This window comes from Poromitra crassiceps (assembly GCF_964638095.1).
Source record: "Poromitra crassiceps genome assembly, chromosome: 22".
NCBI lineage: Eukaryota > Metazoa > Chordata > Actinopteri > Beryciformes > Melamphaidae > Poromitra > Poromitra crassiceps.
In genome coordinates, this window is record NC_139647.1 from 23,361,283 (window position 1) to 23,377,849 (window position 16,567).

Consider the following 16,567-nt stretch of genomic DNA (forward strand, 5'->3'; position numbering starts at 1 on the left):
GGCGTCATTGAATGTGAATGAGGCTTGTAGGAATATCATCGTGACATTTTGCTGCAGTTGGTTATTTTTTCCCGCACAAGACAATTATCACCTCGGTGCAAAAAAAAAAAGCATTTTGCATTTGTCCCTCAATTTCCATAAAAAAAAAAAGCGAATGAAAATAACAAACTAAAATGTCAAGATGGAACTCCTGAGTCGTATCTTCTTCTTGGACGTGTTGGTCATAGACGGGTCAGAGTTGCTGCTTTTGATCAATTATTCAGACTGAACCTATGAATAGTTTTATCGGCTTGTAGCAGCTTTCAATAAGAATGTCTCTGGTTCAGATTCCCCCATGGAGTGTGTGAGGGGTCGCTGATTAATAATGGAAAAGCAAAGATATAATGTCACAGTGGGAGATGTACTGTAAAGTCAAAATGATCTCCCAGGTGTTGGATGGACATGGAGTGGTTTGAATTGATCACTGACACATGCAACCAGAAAACAGAGGGCGGTGAAAAAAGAGATGCAGAAGTGCCTTAATATCCACAAAGATGAGGTGAATGTGACGATGGCATTATAGCAGACAGGCTAAACGTACTATGTTACGTTCTCACCCGAAAAAATATTAAAACTTTATACGTTTTTTTTTTTTTTTGCTTGAAACCAGCTTTTTGGCAAGTGTAAAAATGATAAAGGTCAGAGTAATCTACTTCCGGGTCTAAAACGGAAAACGATTACTAAATGACGTTTTATGCGGAAGCGTCCTTATATGGGCAAATAATAAGGTGTGAGGACTCAAAGGTTTTGAGGAGGCGGATTCTTGCTGCCTCATAAAATCCCTTTTAACTCATTGAGTGCCAATGACGACGATTGTCGTCAATTGCGTTTTTTGACGGTGGGACGTGGATCAAAGCCTGATCCATCTCCTGTGAAAGTATGGTGGATGTTAAGTGTGTAAAAGCTATTTTACGGACCCATTAGGTGGCGACAGTGCTCTCCAGATTAGAGAAAGTCGAGGAAAAAACAGAAGAAGTCATGGGGAAACGGAAATCGCATCGGTATGCATCGATATGCATGAAGCATAACGTTAGCTGTGCCTGCAGCAGCCAATCTGCTGCCACAATTGAGCCCCTCCGTGTCCGCTGCGATAGCCCATCCGCATGATTAGTTGTGGAGATGTTATTATTCTCAACTAGAAGCGATGGGAGCCGGTGACAAATACACACGGAACGCTGTAAAAAAGCTGGATGTAGCGCACTTTTCAGTGCAGAGCAACAGCAAAGGCAGCAGAGAGCCACCAGAGCCACCAGAGACACACCCACGGAGGAGGGATTTGCAGTTGAGGGGGGGGGGGGGCACGCAGGGCAGCATACAACACCGACCCAGACAGCAGGACAGGATTAGCAAACACAAGCTAGAATATCTGATGCCCACCAGCAGTAAATCAAGACCAGCAAGAAGCTGCAACCAGCAGCGCACGCAGGGGCCAGCGCTACAGGTTGCAGCTAAAAAATATTATTTTGCCAAACAAAATTCCTTTGTTTTCACTGTTTTATTGAAGGAAATTATTTTTGAGGTGTCACTACATCAGAAAATATTGGCTTCAGAGTCAGTCATGTGCTTGAAATGCTTCATTTCACAAAAGGCTAATTATCTCAGCTTCTAATTTGAAACGTCTCTTTTTGGTGAAATCAACCTATCTTCTCCGGCTCATAACTAAAGAACGGAAAATGATATCATAAACTTTTTTTTGCTGATGATAGAAGATAGTCTCCTCGTTCTTTGTGCGTGTTCAGTGTTTACATAGTAATATCACACAATATTCTGTGGGCCTCGAGAAATCACTGAAAACGCTCTGAAACTCTGGCACTGGGAGCGTCCGTTCTCCAAAAGTGGCTGGCACTCAATGAGTTAATGGCGGAACACTTCAATCAGAGGGTCCTTCAACGTGTGTGAGAACATATCAGACCTTCAACGTGTGTGAGAACATATCAGTCCTTCAACGTGTGTGAGAGCATATCAGACTTGGAGGAGAGGGAGGAGGAAACTTCAACGTGTGTGAGAGCATGTCAGACTTGGAGGAGAGAGGGAGGAGGAGGCTGTGGTGGGATGCTTGAGGGTTGATTAATGTCTCGTTATGGCATACTCCCTCTTGGCATCAGAGTGAACAAACCTGCCCCTGCCCGGTGGTGAGAGAGAGAGACGGGGAGGGGGGTTATCTTGAAATATGGTGTCTTTGGCTTTAGTCCAGGACCCAGCATCTGTCTGGATGCCACACACACACTAGGGAGATTCAGTCTCCTCGCTCTGTCTGCAATCCAGTCCCCCGTGTGTTTTCCCTGCGTATCCTAGCTGTGGTATTACTACAGTATTACTTCTTGCACAACCCCCTGGTGACTTTGGGTTAGAGCAGTGGTGTAAGTCATTCTAAAGGCAATGTCACCGGAACACAGCTTATACTGTGGGGAAAGTAAGGACTAAAGAAGAGATTAGCCAATAAGCGATGAAAGATGACTCCGTAGTCCGTCCATGCTCATGCAGGGTCTATGTAGAAGGGGTGTCGTCAAAATTAATCGTTTCATCGATGCATCGAGATGCGGACGTGTGAATCGAATCGTTGACAGATGAATCGTTGAATCGTTTATGTTTAGATTTTAATGCACTTTCTAAGTAAAAAACGGACTTCATATTTATCTGACTGCTTGTATTGATGAAAAGTAGCCATGTGCATTAAAAATATAGAGAATTGAGGATTTGATACTTGGAGCTGCCATACTTTGAGCTGTAGTGAGATGCATCGTGGAATCGAATCGTTGACGGATGAATCGTGAGGCCACTGTGAAGATTCACAGCCCTACTATGTAGACCTACCTAGTCATACATCAGCCACAGTCATTTATTTAACTGGATTGTTTTTGATAAGATGTGCAGACTGTTATTTGAATTGAAAGCCTGTGGAAATTTGGCACTGCGCTCCGTCACGTACCCCCTAAGCGCACTCTCCAAGTTTGGAGGCGATCGGATCGATGGTGTGCGAGTTACGGCCATTTAAAATGTAAAACATTACCATAGCGCCCCCTATGGGTGCATTTCTTTTTCTGGAGGAGCGGTTTGTTGGAGCTAGTCTTTGCATTGAGCAGTTCCTGTGGTGCTGCTTGTCAGATGTGCTTGACAAGCAGTCAGCATTACAGCTTGTTTGCCTATAGGCTTTTTCTATTGATCCAGACGGATTCATGCAGAGTCATTGGCCTAGAGTGGTGCTCTGTGTGTGTGTGTGTGTGTGTGTGTGTGTGTTCGTTCAGTGCACACAGGTATTTGTGAGAGACTTTGATCACAACCTCCATAATCGTTCACTAAGTGCTGAAAATGTGCCTTACCAGCTCTTTTCTCTACAACTAAATCAGCCTGATCTAAGCCCAAAACCCTGGACTCATGTTTAGAGGTGACTTTGTGTTGCTTGACTGCCCTCTTCTCCTTCAAAGGTGGCATGAAAGATTACATCAAGTACCGTTTAGATTGGCCCAAAAACCCACGAATATTCACAAACTGTGAATATTCACAAACTGTCTGCCTTTTCTAACGTCTAAAAGTTACTGCGCCCTTTAGTTTAGCCGATAGAATGACCCTCCAACCTACACGGCTATTTATTGGATCCCGTCAGATCAGCTGGTGATATAAATCGCACAGCCAATGGAAACGCTATTTTCCGCCCCTTGATAACTGACGTCAATGCTTCCCACAGGCTCAAATCTGACTTTATCAACAGTTAATTACTAATTAATTGTCTTTACATTGTGTCCAATGGAACCCAAATGACGGAATATGCCAAAAGGAAAAAATGTGTCTCTCCCAGGATGAGACGAGTTTCCAACTTTTAGTACACCAGCATGAAGTCAGCCAGGATGTAAAAGTAGGTCTTCCGCTTTTAGGGCTTTCAAAATAAAACCCGTATTGAAACGTTAACCTTAATATCCATTTCTGAGTAATGCCTTGGTGTTTTTTTGGTAATTTCCTTTGCTCTCATTGAGCCATGGACTTGATTGCTACACGTTGAAAGATGTTTGTTTTCGATCATGGATGAGGTTTGGACTGGGCTGTCAACTGTCAAGTCAACTGTTCAGTAATTGTTGGTTCACATCATCAAGATGAATAATACACCCGTAACTCTGATATAGTCTAATAAATAGCGATTCATTTTGAAATCTCCTGTGTCCCAGTTGCTGGTGTGATTTTCATGATATTCACTCCCCCATTGGCCCATATGTTGTTTCTGTCTAAATGGTCTCAGGAGCTGCTGGGTGTGCTTCGCCACCGACGAGGACGACCGCACGGCGGAGTGGGTGCGCCCGTGCCGCTGCCGCGGCTCCACCAAGTGGGTGCACCAGTCGTGCCTGCAGCGCTGGGTGGACGAGAAGCAGCGGGGCAACAGCACGGCGCGCGTGGCCTGCCCGCAGTGCAACGCTGAGTACCTCATCGTCTTCCCCAAGCTAGGTAAGGCTGCTCAGCGTGAGTTTTGAGAGCCAAAATAATAACGACGCGCCCTTCAAAATGCATCAGCTCTTAGCTTCAGGTAGCACGTCTGTGAGGGTCCATTACTGGTCAGCAAAGCGTGATTGAAGGTGCTTTACTTTCTGTGCTCATGGAAAGTCTTCTCCCCCAAGTCACATTTTCCAAGGTCAAGATCGGCTGCACTTGGCGTTAGCTAGCTTCGTGGGCTAAAGATCTGAATTTTCCTGGCTACTTGTTACATTATGCTAGTGGCAATTAGCAAAATTAAGACCAGGTATATTCAAATGATTTGAAATGGAGAGAAAACAAATATACACAGAGATTTCTCTTTTAAACTATGAAGAAAGTGATACTTTGTTAGGCTGATTGCATGTCTGCTTGTTTGCCAGGTTGAAATGTAGAGAAACTAGTTTAGACAGTTTTAAGTTGCCAAATTTCCTTTCGCCGTCAGAATGTCACGATAGCCTTCAGAGTCGTTCCCCCATCGGGGTGTCAACAACACTGAATTAGGGCTACGGAGCAATTTCCCCGTGTAAGTGGAGTGCTGCTGAAGCTCTGCTTCTGAGGGCCGTCTTTAATAGCTGCTGCCTGTAACTGTACAGAAAGCTATTGAGTTTGTCCCTGCCTGAGTGCATGTTTATTTACTCCAGAGCCAGCAGGCGTTCTGTGTTGATCGGAGTAAATATTCCCCCTCAGCCTGACGAGGAACAGGCTTCTGATCCGGCCCGGCTCCCAGCTGATTTAACCCGGCGGGGTTAGTTTAGAGGAGTGTCTGCCTTCATTATCCCCACGCGTCAGAATGACGGCGCTCCGATACAGAGCCAAAGTGACTGTCTACTTCCTGCTTCAGCACTGTACCAGAGATTTTCATCCGCCATTTATTTTCCCATAGACATTTCGTAAAATGCGTATAAAAAGAGTTTTACCGGTTCAAACCAAACGGTTCAGATATATTTAGAAACAGGAGAGATCGCATAACATTTCACTCGGACCAAAACGTTAAAAAAATGCGGGTTTGAAGAAAATACTTTTTCCATGTTGTTTTTTGAAGTTTTGGTCCGAGTGAACTGTTCTAGGGTCTCTCCCGATTATAGCGTTAGCTGAACCGTTTGGTTTGAACCAGTAAAAACTATTTTTATACGCATTTTAACGAAATGTCTATGGGAAAATAAATGGCGGATGAAAATCTGTGGTACAGTGCTGAAGAAGCAGGAAGTAGGCGGCGGTCACTTTGCCTCTCTATTGTTCCCAAACACCAGCGGTGACTCAGTTAAACACACAGCAGCCATGCTTATTTGGCCAAAACGGGCTCACTTTCACTTTCTCTCTGTCTCAACCTCCCTCCCTCCCTCCCCCCCTCCCCCCCTCCCTCCCTCCCTCCCTCCCTCCCTCCCTAAGGCTGTGCCTTACTTTTCCTCAAGCTTTTGTTGCACAGCGTTTGGCAATGACAGAAAAACATTCTACGCCACTGAAAAAAAGAAAAAGTTGGCACCGTTCTCTTTGGTGCATTTTTTTATTGCCAAAATGTCCAAACTTGACACTTTTCAGGTTAATGGTGTGCAGCGCCATTGTCACTGAGATGCCATCAGCTCACTGGGCTCATTGACAGCATGGCCTCTAAGTCACTATCTGTGTAACCTCAAAGAGAGAAGGTGCAGTCTGAGAGAGGAACTGTGGCCCCTAAGACAATGTCACTGTCCATACATAGGAGGCCCGGCTCGACCGGCGAACAGGTTCATGTTATATTTTTAGTGACTGTGGGCTGTGTGCTGTCACTCACTTTGCTACTATAAGCAGAAGGTGCAGCTCTCCTACTTCAGGACACTTCCTCCTTGGTAAATAACCTTGTTGTGTGTGTATGTCTGCGTCTGCTCCTCCCGAGACCTGAGTTTTGCACTTGGCTGCTCACTGGTTATTTTAGGATGAATGTGTCTGATGCCCTTTCTTCTATCGTGAAGACATTGTGGACATTTATCTGCTCAGTCTGAACTGAAGGTCACAGGCCCCTCTTTCATTGTGATGGTCATACAAATTTACAATCAATTTAAAAAAAAAATTGTAATTTGTGTGTTTTTAAAGCAATACATTCATTCATCAAATTTTGATAAAGAATTTTTCATCATAAGGTCATCATGAGTTTCATAAATCTTTTGGATTGGGTAGTGTGTCATCCCTCCTAATGTGAGTGACGGCCATCTTTGCTCAGGAGGTTGTTCACACGGTCTTGGAGACAGGTCAGGTGGCAACCAGACCAGTTGTTAGTTCTTTAGTCTGAACAGCCCCAACCTGAACAGGTTTAAGATAGACATTTCCTGCTCCTGTTTTACACTTTTGTTCATCCTAAATCAAAGTCATCGTATATTTTTCAACAGTCTCTTTCGAAATAGTTTTTGAAGTCCATTGAAATCGCTTACTTTGACATGTCATTTCAAATTTCTTCAGCAGCAAATTTAAGTTATTTGAATTAGGTTTACAAGCAAACTCAATTCAAATAAATGAAAGTTTCTGCCTGATATCATTACATTTTTCAACATTACAAATCTATATGTTTATGCTAAATCTGTGCGCGCCTGGCAGACTCTTCCATAAGAAAGTCTGATTTATTTATTTTTTGTTTGACTTCAGAAGTGATGTATCTTATAAACATTTAAATGTATGATCTAATATTACGTTTGCAGTCTCACACTACCCATTCGAGTCTCATCTGTCTTTCCCACCGCAGCTTTTTGAAGTCATGACTCAGACACTTTACTTCAAATGCTTCACAGTGCGCCGCATCATTAGGGCGTCTTTGTGGTTGGTTATTCTTGGCCCGTTCCCTTTTTATACCAAGTCAACAAAGAATTGCGGCCCAGAATGTGAAATGTTTATTTTCGAGCTCATCAGCTCCCAACAGCCACTCTGCAGAGCTAGTGTTCCTCTGCAGAGCTGGTGTTCCTCTGCAGAGCTAGTGTTCCTCTGCAGAGCTGGTGTTCCTCTGCAGAGCTGGTGTTCCTCTGCAGAGCTGGTGTTCCTCGGTCGTGTCTTCGTTCGGACGCTCTGTTAGGTTTGGCCGACAGCAGTCGAGCAGCGTGATGATGGACGAGCAGCACACGCTTTATTTGGAAAGGCAACTTCCTCTTTACTGCGGCTCATCTGCTGACTGAGCGATGGAGCCCCTGGAGAACCATCACTCACCATTTACTGAGGCCTTTATACAAGCAACCAGAGGCTTGTGATGCCTTTGATTTAGCTGTGTGTCTTTGATCGCTCTTCAGTATATATGACACAGAGACTCAGAGGTGTGGGTGTGGCCTGTTAGCTGTGTGTAGAGGTGTTTGATCGCTCTTCAGTAGAGATGCTGCGATCGAGATTTTTCAATTCCGATCCGATTTCGGTATTTTAGCTCAAAACCGATCCGATTCCGATCAAATTTCGATACCCGATTCGATACCGATTTCGATCCGATACCGATACAGCACATATTTAAGTCTCTCTATGCCGTCTGATAGCTAGCAGGCAACAAACATTTTTAGGGTTAGGTATGTATGTGTGTGCTTTGGTAATATAGTATGTAAACGATTTAGTTCATCTAATTCAGGGGTGCCCAATACGTCGAAGGTAGTGTGGTCGATCGCATGGCATTGAGGGGGGGGGATTTTTTTTTTACTGTTTTTCCACTGTTTTTCCACTGTTTCCACTGTTTTTCCACTGTTTCCACTGTTCCACTGTTTTCCACTGTATACTCAATGTATATATATATAAATAAATATGTTTGGTAGATCACTTTGACTTGGTCATTTTAAAAGTAGCTCCCAAGCTGAAAAAGTGTGGGCACCCCTGATCTAATTCATTTGATGTAAAACTAAAACATAACAATCAAATTAGGGCTGGGCGAGATGGATGATTTAATATTCCATAGCTCTGACCTAAGCAAATCTGACATCACTATTGTGATATAATATTTTTTTTAGTAAATTGTATCACTCAATAGTCAATACAAAAAATAATGGCTTTTATAGAACCGAAAGCCTAGCTGCTTAGTCTGCAGATAAAACATAAAAAATTACATTTAGACTCTTATTGGCATGACGGCAACATATAAGCGGTCTGAATTTTGCATGGGGCCAGTTCTATAGTGAGGCATGGAAAGCCTCACTATACGCCATCATATCTGTGTCGTTTCACTTTTGACTGAAAAATGATGCCTGTAGTCTAGATTAAAGAAAATACATGTATGTGATGTTGACAATTATGTAGGCTATGTGCGCATTCGTTTTCCTTATAGATCATGAGTGCTCCGCAGCTAGCTACGTTAGCTTGCATGTAACGTTTAGCGTTAGTTGATTTTGGAGACACAAACCCTGGACGTTTCATTTTGAGTAGGCTAATGCATGAGGTTCTCTATGGTTTACGCCAGCTCTGGGAGTATGAAATGCTTTAAATGCGGGGGTTTTGGTCACAACAAGCTTGTGGAGCGCTGCCCTGCAACTAGATAGCCTAAACAGCTAGCTAACGTTAGCCCCGTTAGCCATCATCACAACAGCTAACTAACGTTAACGCCAAAACAAATCCGCTGCCTCATCCCCACGTTTGGTTTAGCGTAACGCCAGCTCAGACTTTCCCCTAATCTCAGAAACCTTGCGGGACATGTATTGCAAATTGCAATAGTGGTTGTTTTGTTATAATTTGAAACTGTCAAACTGGTGCGGACGCGTGATTTCGAATCGCACATAGGTTAAGGACGGGTGTGTCTGACGTTTTCGCCCTGGCCATCCTAGGCTCAATGCGGCCTCTGTGCTGCTGCTGCTGCTGCTGCTGCTGCTGCTGCTGCTGCTGCATGCTGGATAGAAATCCTGGAGCGGAGTCATGGAATGGAGTGCTTATATCGGAGCCTTGGATCGGTCATTTTCGCTGGAATCCGATCCGATCCGATCCATGTTTTTTGGCTGATATCGCGCCGATATCCGATCACATGATCGGATCGCAGCATCTCTACTCTTCAGTATATATGACACAGACTCAGAGGTGTGGGTGTGGCCTGTTAGCTGTGTGTAGAGGTGTTTGATCGCTCTTCAGTATATATGACACAGAGACTCAGAGGTGTGGGTGTGGCCTGTTAGCTGTGTGTAGAGGTCTTTGATCGCTCTTCAGTATATATGACACAGAGACTCAGAGGTGTGGGTGTGGCCTGTTAGCTGTGTGTAGAGGTCTTTGATAGCTCTTCAGTATATATGACACAGAGACTCAGAGGTGTGGGTGTGGTCTGTTAGCTGTGTGTAGAGGTCTTTGATAGCTCTTCAGTATATATGACACAGAGACTCAGAGGTGTGGGTGTGGCCTGTTAGCTGTGTGTAGAGGTCTTTGATAGCTCTTCAGTATATATGACACAGAGACTCAGAGGTGTGGGTGTGGCCTGTTAGCTGTGTGTAGAGGTCTTTGATAGCTCTTCAGTATATATGACACAGAGACTCAGAGGTGTGGGTGTGGTCTGTTAGCTGTGTGTAGAGGTCTTTGATAGCTCTTCAGTATATATGACACAGAGACTCAGAGGTGTGGGTGTGGTCTGTTAGCTGTGTGTAGAGGTCTTTGATAGCTCTTCAGTATATATGACACAGAGACTCAGAGGTGTGGGTGTGGTCTGTTAGCTGTGTGTAGAGGTCTTTGATAGCTCTTCAGTATATATGACACAGAGACTCAGAGGTGTGGGTGTGGTCTGTTAGCTGTGTGTAGAGGTCTTTGATAGCTCTTCAGTATATATGACAGACTCAGAGGTGTGGGCTGGTTGGCTTCCTGTCTGAGAGCGAGAGAGAGAGAGCTCAGTTTTGTGTCTCCGGGTGAGATGAGATGAGGTGTGGCGAGGTTCAGACCAATCCTCTGCTAATTATTGGGAGGTGTGTAGAGACAGAGGGATGGAAGAGTGATGGATGATGAGATGAGGACACAGAACAAAGTGACACCCGTGACCCTCTCAAGTCTCAACTATGGAAATGGGGATTTGTCTGTCTGGGTAAGTGATGGGGTGGAAAGGGGGAGGTAAAGCTGACGAGGTAGTATGGATTCCTTGTCCGTAGACAGAAGACACTCCATCGGATGGGAAATACGTAAGTGGAAAGCCGTCATGTTTGGATTCAACTCGCCAACGCCTCTAATAATACCTCCACTGTTACTGTAGGCATTGTTTGACACTGAATACTGTGGGAGGGGATGGAGAGTCGACCTAAAGGACTTGAGTCTGAAAACAGCAAGATAGGCTGGGGAGATTACACCAGCTGTTGACTTGTGGCTGGTTCATTTGTCTACCATACCATCCATCATGAGTTTCACTTCTGTTTCAAAACACATCTGTGAAGTTTGGGGTTTACCAGCCACTGTGTCCTGATGACAAACAAAGGTTAGTTTCCCTCTCTGCAGGTGAGTGTCCGGACAGGAGCCAGACCAGTGGGAAACGTGGTTGTTTCTGTCCATACTAGAGCCTGTGGGCTTTTACCTGGGCAGCTCGTCATCCACAGGGGAAAGAGTCCGTTTCATAATCCCATTAGCGAGCGTCGGGTGGAGGTGGTGAGGGAGCGTCGGGTGGAGGTGGTGAGCGTCAGGTGGAGGTGGTGAGGGAGCGTCGGGTGGAGGTGGTGAGCGTCAGGTGGAGGTGGTGAGGGAGCGTCGGGTGGAGGTGGTGAGGGAGCGTCAGGTGGAGGTGGTGAGGGAGCGTCGGGTGGAGGTGGTGAGGGAGCGTCGGGTGGAGGTGGTGAGGGAGCGTCGGCTGGAGGTGGTGAGCGTCAGGTGGAGGTGGTGAGGGAGCGTCGGCTGGAGGTGGTGAGCGTCAGGTGGAGGTGGTGAGCGTCAGGTGGAGGTGGTGAGCGTCAGGTGGAGGTGGTGAGCGTCAGGTGGAGGTGGTGAGCGTCAGGTGGAGGGGGTGAGCGTCAGGTGGAGGTGGTGAGTGTCAGGTGGAGGTGGTGAGTGTCAGGTGGAGGGGGTGAGCGTCAGGTGGAGGGGGTGAGCGTCAGGTGGAGGTGGTGAGTGTCAGGTGGAGGTGGTGAGCGTCAGGTGGAGGGGGTGAGTGTCAGGTGGAGGTGGTGAGTGTCAGGTGGAGGTGGTGAGTGTCAGGTGGAGGTGGTGAGCGTCAGGTGGAGGGGGTGAGCGTCAGGTGCAGGGGGTGAGCGTCAGGTGGAGGTGGTGAGTGTCAGGTGGAGGTGGTGAGCGTCAGGTGGAGGGGGTGAGCGTCAGGTGGAGGGGGTGAGCGTCAGGTGCAGGGGGTGAGTGTCAGGTGGAGGGGGTGAGTGTCAGGTGGAGGGGGTGAGCGTCAGGTGCAGGGGGTGAGTGTCAGGTGGAGGTGGTGAGTGTCAGGTGGAGGTGGTGAGCGTCAGGTGCAGGGGGTGAGTGTCAGGTGGAGGGGGTGAGTGTCAGGTGGAGGGGGTGAGCGTCAGGTGCAGGGGGTGAGTGTCAGGTGGAGGGGGTGAGTGTCAGGTGGAGGGGGTGAGCGTCAGGTGCAGGGGGTGAGTGTCAGGTGGAGGGGGTGAGTGTCAGGTGGAGGGGGTGAGCGTCAGGTGCAGGGGGTGAGTGTCAGGTGGAGGGGGTGAGTGTCAGGTGGAGGGGGTGAGCGTCAGGTGCAGGGGGTGAGTGTCAGGTGGAGGTGGTGAGCGTCAGGTGGAGGGGGTGAGCGTCAGGTGCAGGGGGTGAGTGTCAGGTGGAGGGGGTGAGTGTCAGGTGGAGGTGGTGAGCGTCAGGTGCAGGGGGTGAGCGTCAGGTGGAGGTGGTGAGTGTCAGGTGGAGGGGGTGAGCGTCAGGTGCAGGGGGTGAGTGTCAGGTGGAGGTGGTGAGTGTCAGGTGGAGGGGGTGAGCGTCAGGTGGAGGTGGTGAGCGTCAGGTGGAGGGGGTGAGCGTCAGGTGCAGGGGGTGAGCGTCAGGTGGAGGGGGTGAGTGTCAGGTGGAGGTGGTGAGTGTCAGGTGGAGGTGGTGAGCGTCAGGTGGAGGGGGTGAGCGTCAGGTGGAGGGGGTGAGTGTCAGGTGGAGGTGGTGAGCGTCAGGTGCAGGGGGTGAGTGTCAGGTGGAGGTGGTGAGCGTCAGGTGCAGGGGGTGAGTGTCAGGTGGAGGTGGTGAGTGTCAGGTGGAGGGGGTGAGCGTCAGGTGCAGGGGGTGAGTGTCAGGTGGAGGGGGTGAGTGTCAGGTGGAGGTGGTGAGCGTCAGGTGCAGGGGGTGAGCGTCAGGTGCAGGGGGTGAGTGTCAGGTGGAGGTGGTGAGTGTCAGGTGGAGGTGGTGAGCGTCAGGTGCAGGGGGTGAGCGTCAGGTGCAGGGGGTGAGCGTCAGGTGGAGGTGGTGAGTGTCAGGTGGAGGTGGTGAGGGAGCGTCGGGTGGAGGTGGTGAGCGTCAGGTGGAGGTGGTGAGTGTCAGGTGGAGGTGGTGAGTGTCAGGTGGAGGTGGTGAGCGTCAGGTGGAGGGGGTGAGCGTCAGGTGGAGGTGGTGAGTGTCAGGTGGAGGTGGTGAGCGTCAGGTGCAGGGGGTGAGCGTCAGGTGGAGGTGGTGAGTGTCAGGTGGAGGGGGTGAGCGTCAGGTGCAGGGGGTGAGCGTCAGGTGGAGGTGGTGAGTGTCAGGTGGAGGGGGTGAGGGAGCGTCGGGTGGAGGTGGTGAGCGTCAGGTGCAGGGGGTGAGTGTCAGGTGGAGGTGGTGAGCGTCAGGTGGAGGGGGTGAGCGTCAGGTGCAGGGGGTGAGCGTCAGGTGGAGGGGGTGAGTGTCAGGTGGAGGTGGTGAGCGTCAGGTGCAGGGGGTGAGCGTCAGGTGGAGGTGGTGAGTGTCAGGTGGAGGTGGTGAGCGTCAGGTGCAGGGGGTGAGTGTCAGGTGGAGGTGGTGAGTGTCAGGTGGAGGGGGTGAGCGTCAGGTGCAGGGGGTGAGTGTCAGGTGGAGGGGGTGAGTGTCAGGTGGAGGTGGTGAGCGTCAGGTGCAGGGGGTGAGCGTCAGGTGGAGGTGGTGAGTGTCAGGTGGAGGGGGTGAGCGTCAGGTGCAGGGGGTGAGTGTCAGGTGGAGGTGGTGAGTGTCAGGTGGAGGGGGTGAGCGTCAGGTGGAGGTGGTGAGCGTCAGGTGGAGGGGGTGAGCGTCAGGTGCAGGGGGTGAGCGTCAGGTGGAGGGGGTGAGTGTCAGGTGGAGGTGGTGAGTGTCAGGTGGAGGTGGTGAGCGTCAGGTGGAGGGGGTGAGCGTCAGGTGCAGGGGGTGAGCGTCAGGTGGAGGGGGTGAGTGTCAGGTGGAGGTGGTGAGCGTCAGGTGCAGGGGGTGAGTGTCAGGTGGAGGTGGTGAGCGTCAGGTGCAGGGGGTGAGTGTCAGGTGGAGGTGGTGAGTGTCAGGTGGAGGGGGTGAGCGTCAGGTGCAGGGGGTGAGTGTCAGGTGGAGGGGGTGAGTGTCAGGTGGAGGTGGTGAGCGTCAGGTGCAGGGGGTGAGTGTCAGGTGGAGGTGGTGAGTGTCAGGTGGAGGTGGTGAGCGTCAGGTGCAGGGGGTGAGCGTCAGGTGCAGGGGGTGAGCGTCAGGTGGAGGTGGTGAGTGTCAGGTGGAGGTGGTGAGGGAGCGTCGGGTGGAGGTGGTGAGCGTCAGGTGGAGGTGGTGAGTGTCAGGTGGAGGTGGTGAGTGTCAGGTGGAGGTGGTGAGCGTCAGGTGGAGGGGGTGAGCGTCAGGTGGAGGTGGTGAGTGTCAGGTGGAGGTGGTGAGCGTCAGGTGCAGGGGGTGAGCGTCAGGTGGAGGTGGTGAGTGTCAGGTGGAGGGGGTGAGCGTCAGGTGCAGGGGGTGAGCGTCAGGTGGAGGGGGTGAGTGTCAGGTGGAGGTGGTGAGTGTCAGGTGGAGGTGGTGAGCGTCAGGTGCAGGGGGTGAGCGTCAGGTGGAGGTGGTGAGTGTCAGGTGGAGGGGGTGAGGGAGCGTCGGGTGGAGGTGGTGAGCGTCAGGTGCAGGGGGTGATGGAGGCTGTGGAGAGATGCTGGCTGTGTCTGGGAGAGAAGGAGTGAGGGGATGAAATTGGGCCATGATGGGAGGAGCCTGTAAGCAGCTGATCAGAGAGCAGACGAGTGGAGCGGGGGCTGTCGCTCTGCTGATGAATCAAGTCAAATCCCAGACTCCCAAAAATAGCCCTGAAAAGCCGACCAATCGGAGATCTGTGATGCTGGCACCCGGATCAGTGGCTCCACCCCCCACCCCACCACCTTGTCCTCTGCTCTGACTTTACATGATGTTCACACACACACACACACACTGCATCATAAGATCTCAGCCAGACAACGATGTTTCTAGGCTATTTCACATCCCACGCAAATCAGCCATTTTGTGTCTAAAGGCAGGAAGTAAAGCAGGTGCAGGCAAGACATTGATTAGAGCCATGGGACTGGACCACCTAAATGGGTCCAGACAGTCCCAGGGCAGACATTGATTAGAGCCATGGGACTGGACCACCTAAATGGGTCCAGACAGTCCCAGGGCTCTAATCTTGCCTGCACCTGCTTTACTTCCTGCCTTTAGACACAAAATGGCTGATTTGGGTGGGATGTGAAATAGGCCTATAGAGAGCAGGATGGGATGGGTCAGTGACGTGATCCTCTGTAGTAGCATTGGTGCACTGCTAGGCTAATGTGCATGCTGTCACCAGCATGGCTCAAACAGCTTTATGCAGGCAACATGTTGCCCCACTGACAGAACAAGAGTGCTGTCTGACTCTGTACATGGCTCTTAGTGTGGATTCTGTTTGTACCGTTTGAGGTGTGGCAGTCCTGAGACGTGGGCTAGGGGGCGTGGCAGTCCTGAGACGTGGGACAGGGGGCGTGGCAGTCCTGAGACGTGGGCTAGGGGGCGTGGCAGTCCTGAGACGTGGGCTAGGGGGCGTGGCAGTCCTGAGACGTGGGCCAGGGGGCGTGGCAGTCCTGAGACGTGGGCCAGGGGGCGTGGCAGTCCTGAGACGTGGGCCAGGGGGCGTGGCAGTCCTGAGACGTGGGCTAGGGGCGTGGCAGTCCTGAGACGTGAGCTAGGGGGCGTGGCAGTCCTGAGACGTGGGCTAGGGGGCGTGGCAGTCCTGAGACGTGGGCTAGGGGGCGTGGCAGTCCTGAGACGAGACGTGGGCTAAGGGGCGTGGCAGTCCTGAGACGTGGGCTAGGGGGCGTGGCAGTCCTGAGACGTGAGCTAGGGGGCGTGGCAGTCCTGAGACGTGAGCTAGGGGGCGTGGCAGTCCTGAGACGAGACGTGGGCTAAGGGGCGTGGCAGTCCTGAGACGTGGGCTAGGGGGCGTGGCAGTCCTGAGACGTGGGCTAGGGGGCGTGGCAGTCCTGAGACGTGGGCTAGGGGGCGGTGCTTCTACATCAGTGCACTTCACTTCAAAGTGAGCAGGAGTAGAGCACTGTGTCTGTCTGTTCTGTTCTGCTGCATCACTGCTGCAGTCCTCTCGCCGTTTGTGCTGCTCTGCTATTTACACTGTAACAAGTTTACTTTTGATATTTCAAGCAGAAATATTTGTTTCTCCTTTTTCACCTTTGGGGCGGCTGTAGCTCAGGAGGTAAGAGCGAGTCGTCCACGACTAGTCGCTTTGGATAAAAGAGGGTCGGTGGTTCGATCCCCGCCTCCCCCAGTCTGCATGTCCTTGGGCAAAGATAGTGAACCCTGCTCCCGATGGCTGTGCCAGCACCCTGCGTGGTAGCTTGCCGCCATCGGTGTGTGAATGAATGGGTGACTGTACCTACTGATTGTAAAGCACTTTGGATAAAAGCGCTATATAAATGCAGGCCATTTACCATTTGCCACTACGACTCCAATCGCGTCACAACCTGTAGTGTTATTTACAGTGACTTTAATTAGCCCTCCAGAATCATAGCAATTTGGCAGCTTGTTGTTGACAACACTGCAACGACAGCTTTCAATTTGGCTAATACAGACAAAGCCGTGGACAGGCAGAGACAGGAGGAGACAGGCAGAGACAGGAGGAGACAGGCAGAGACAGGAGGAGACAGGCAGAGACAGGAGGAGACAGGCAGAGACAGGAGGAGAGAGACAGGAGGACAGGCAGAGACAGGAGGAGACAGGAGGAGACAGGCAGAGACAGGAGGACAGGCAGAGGCAGGAGGAGACAGGCAGAGACAGGAGG

General features: G+C 50.4%; 1 protein-coding gene across 2 annotated transcripts in view; it reads left to right on the forward strand.

Annotated features, from left to right (window-relative positions):
- The window catches only part of marchf5 (membrane-associated ring finger (C3HC4) 5), a 47,384-nt gene that overhangs the window by 12,217 nt on the left and 18,600 nt on the right, over positions 1 to 16,567 (forward strand). For both annotated transcript variants that reach the window (XR_014553675.1, XM_083658640.1), the window contains exon 2: positions 4,271 to 4,473. Coding sequence is in view for 1 of the 2 variants with exons in the window: in XM_083658640.1 (XP_083514766.1) it covers positions 4,271 to 4,473 (203 nt within the window). In the remaining variant the exon portion in view is untranslated. The remainder of the gene's footprint in view (positions 1 to 4,270; positions 4,474 to 16,567) is intronic.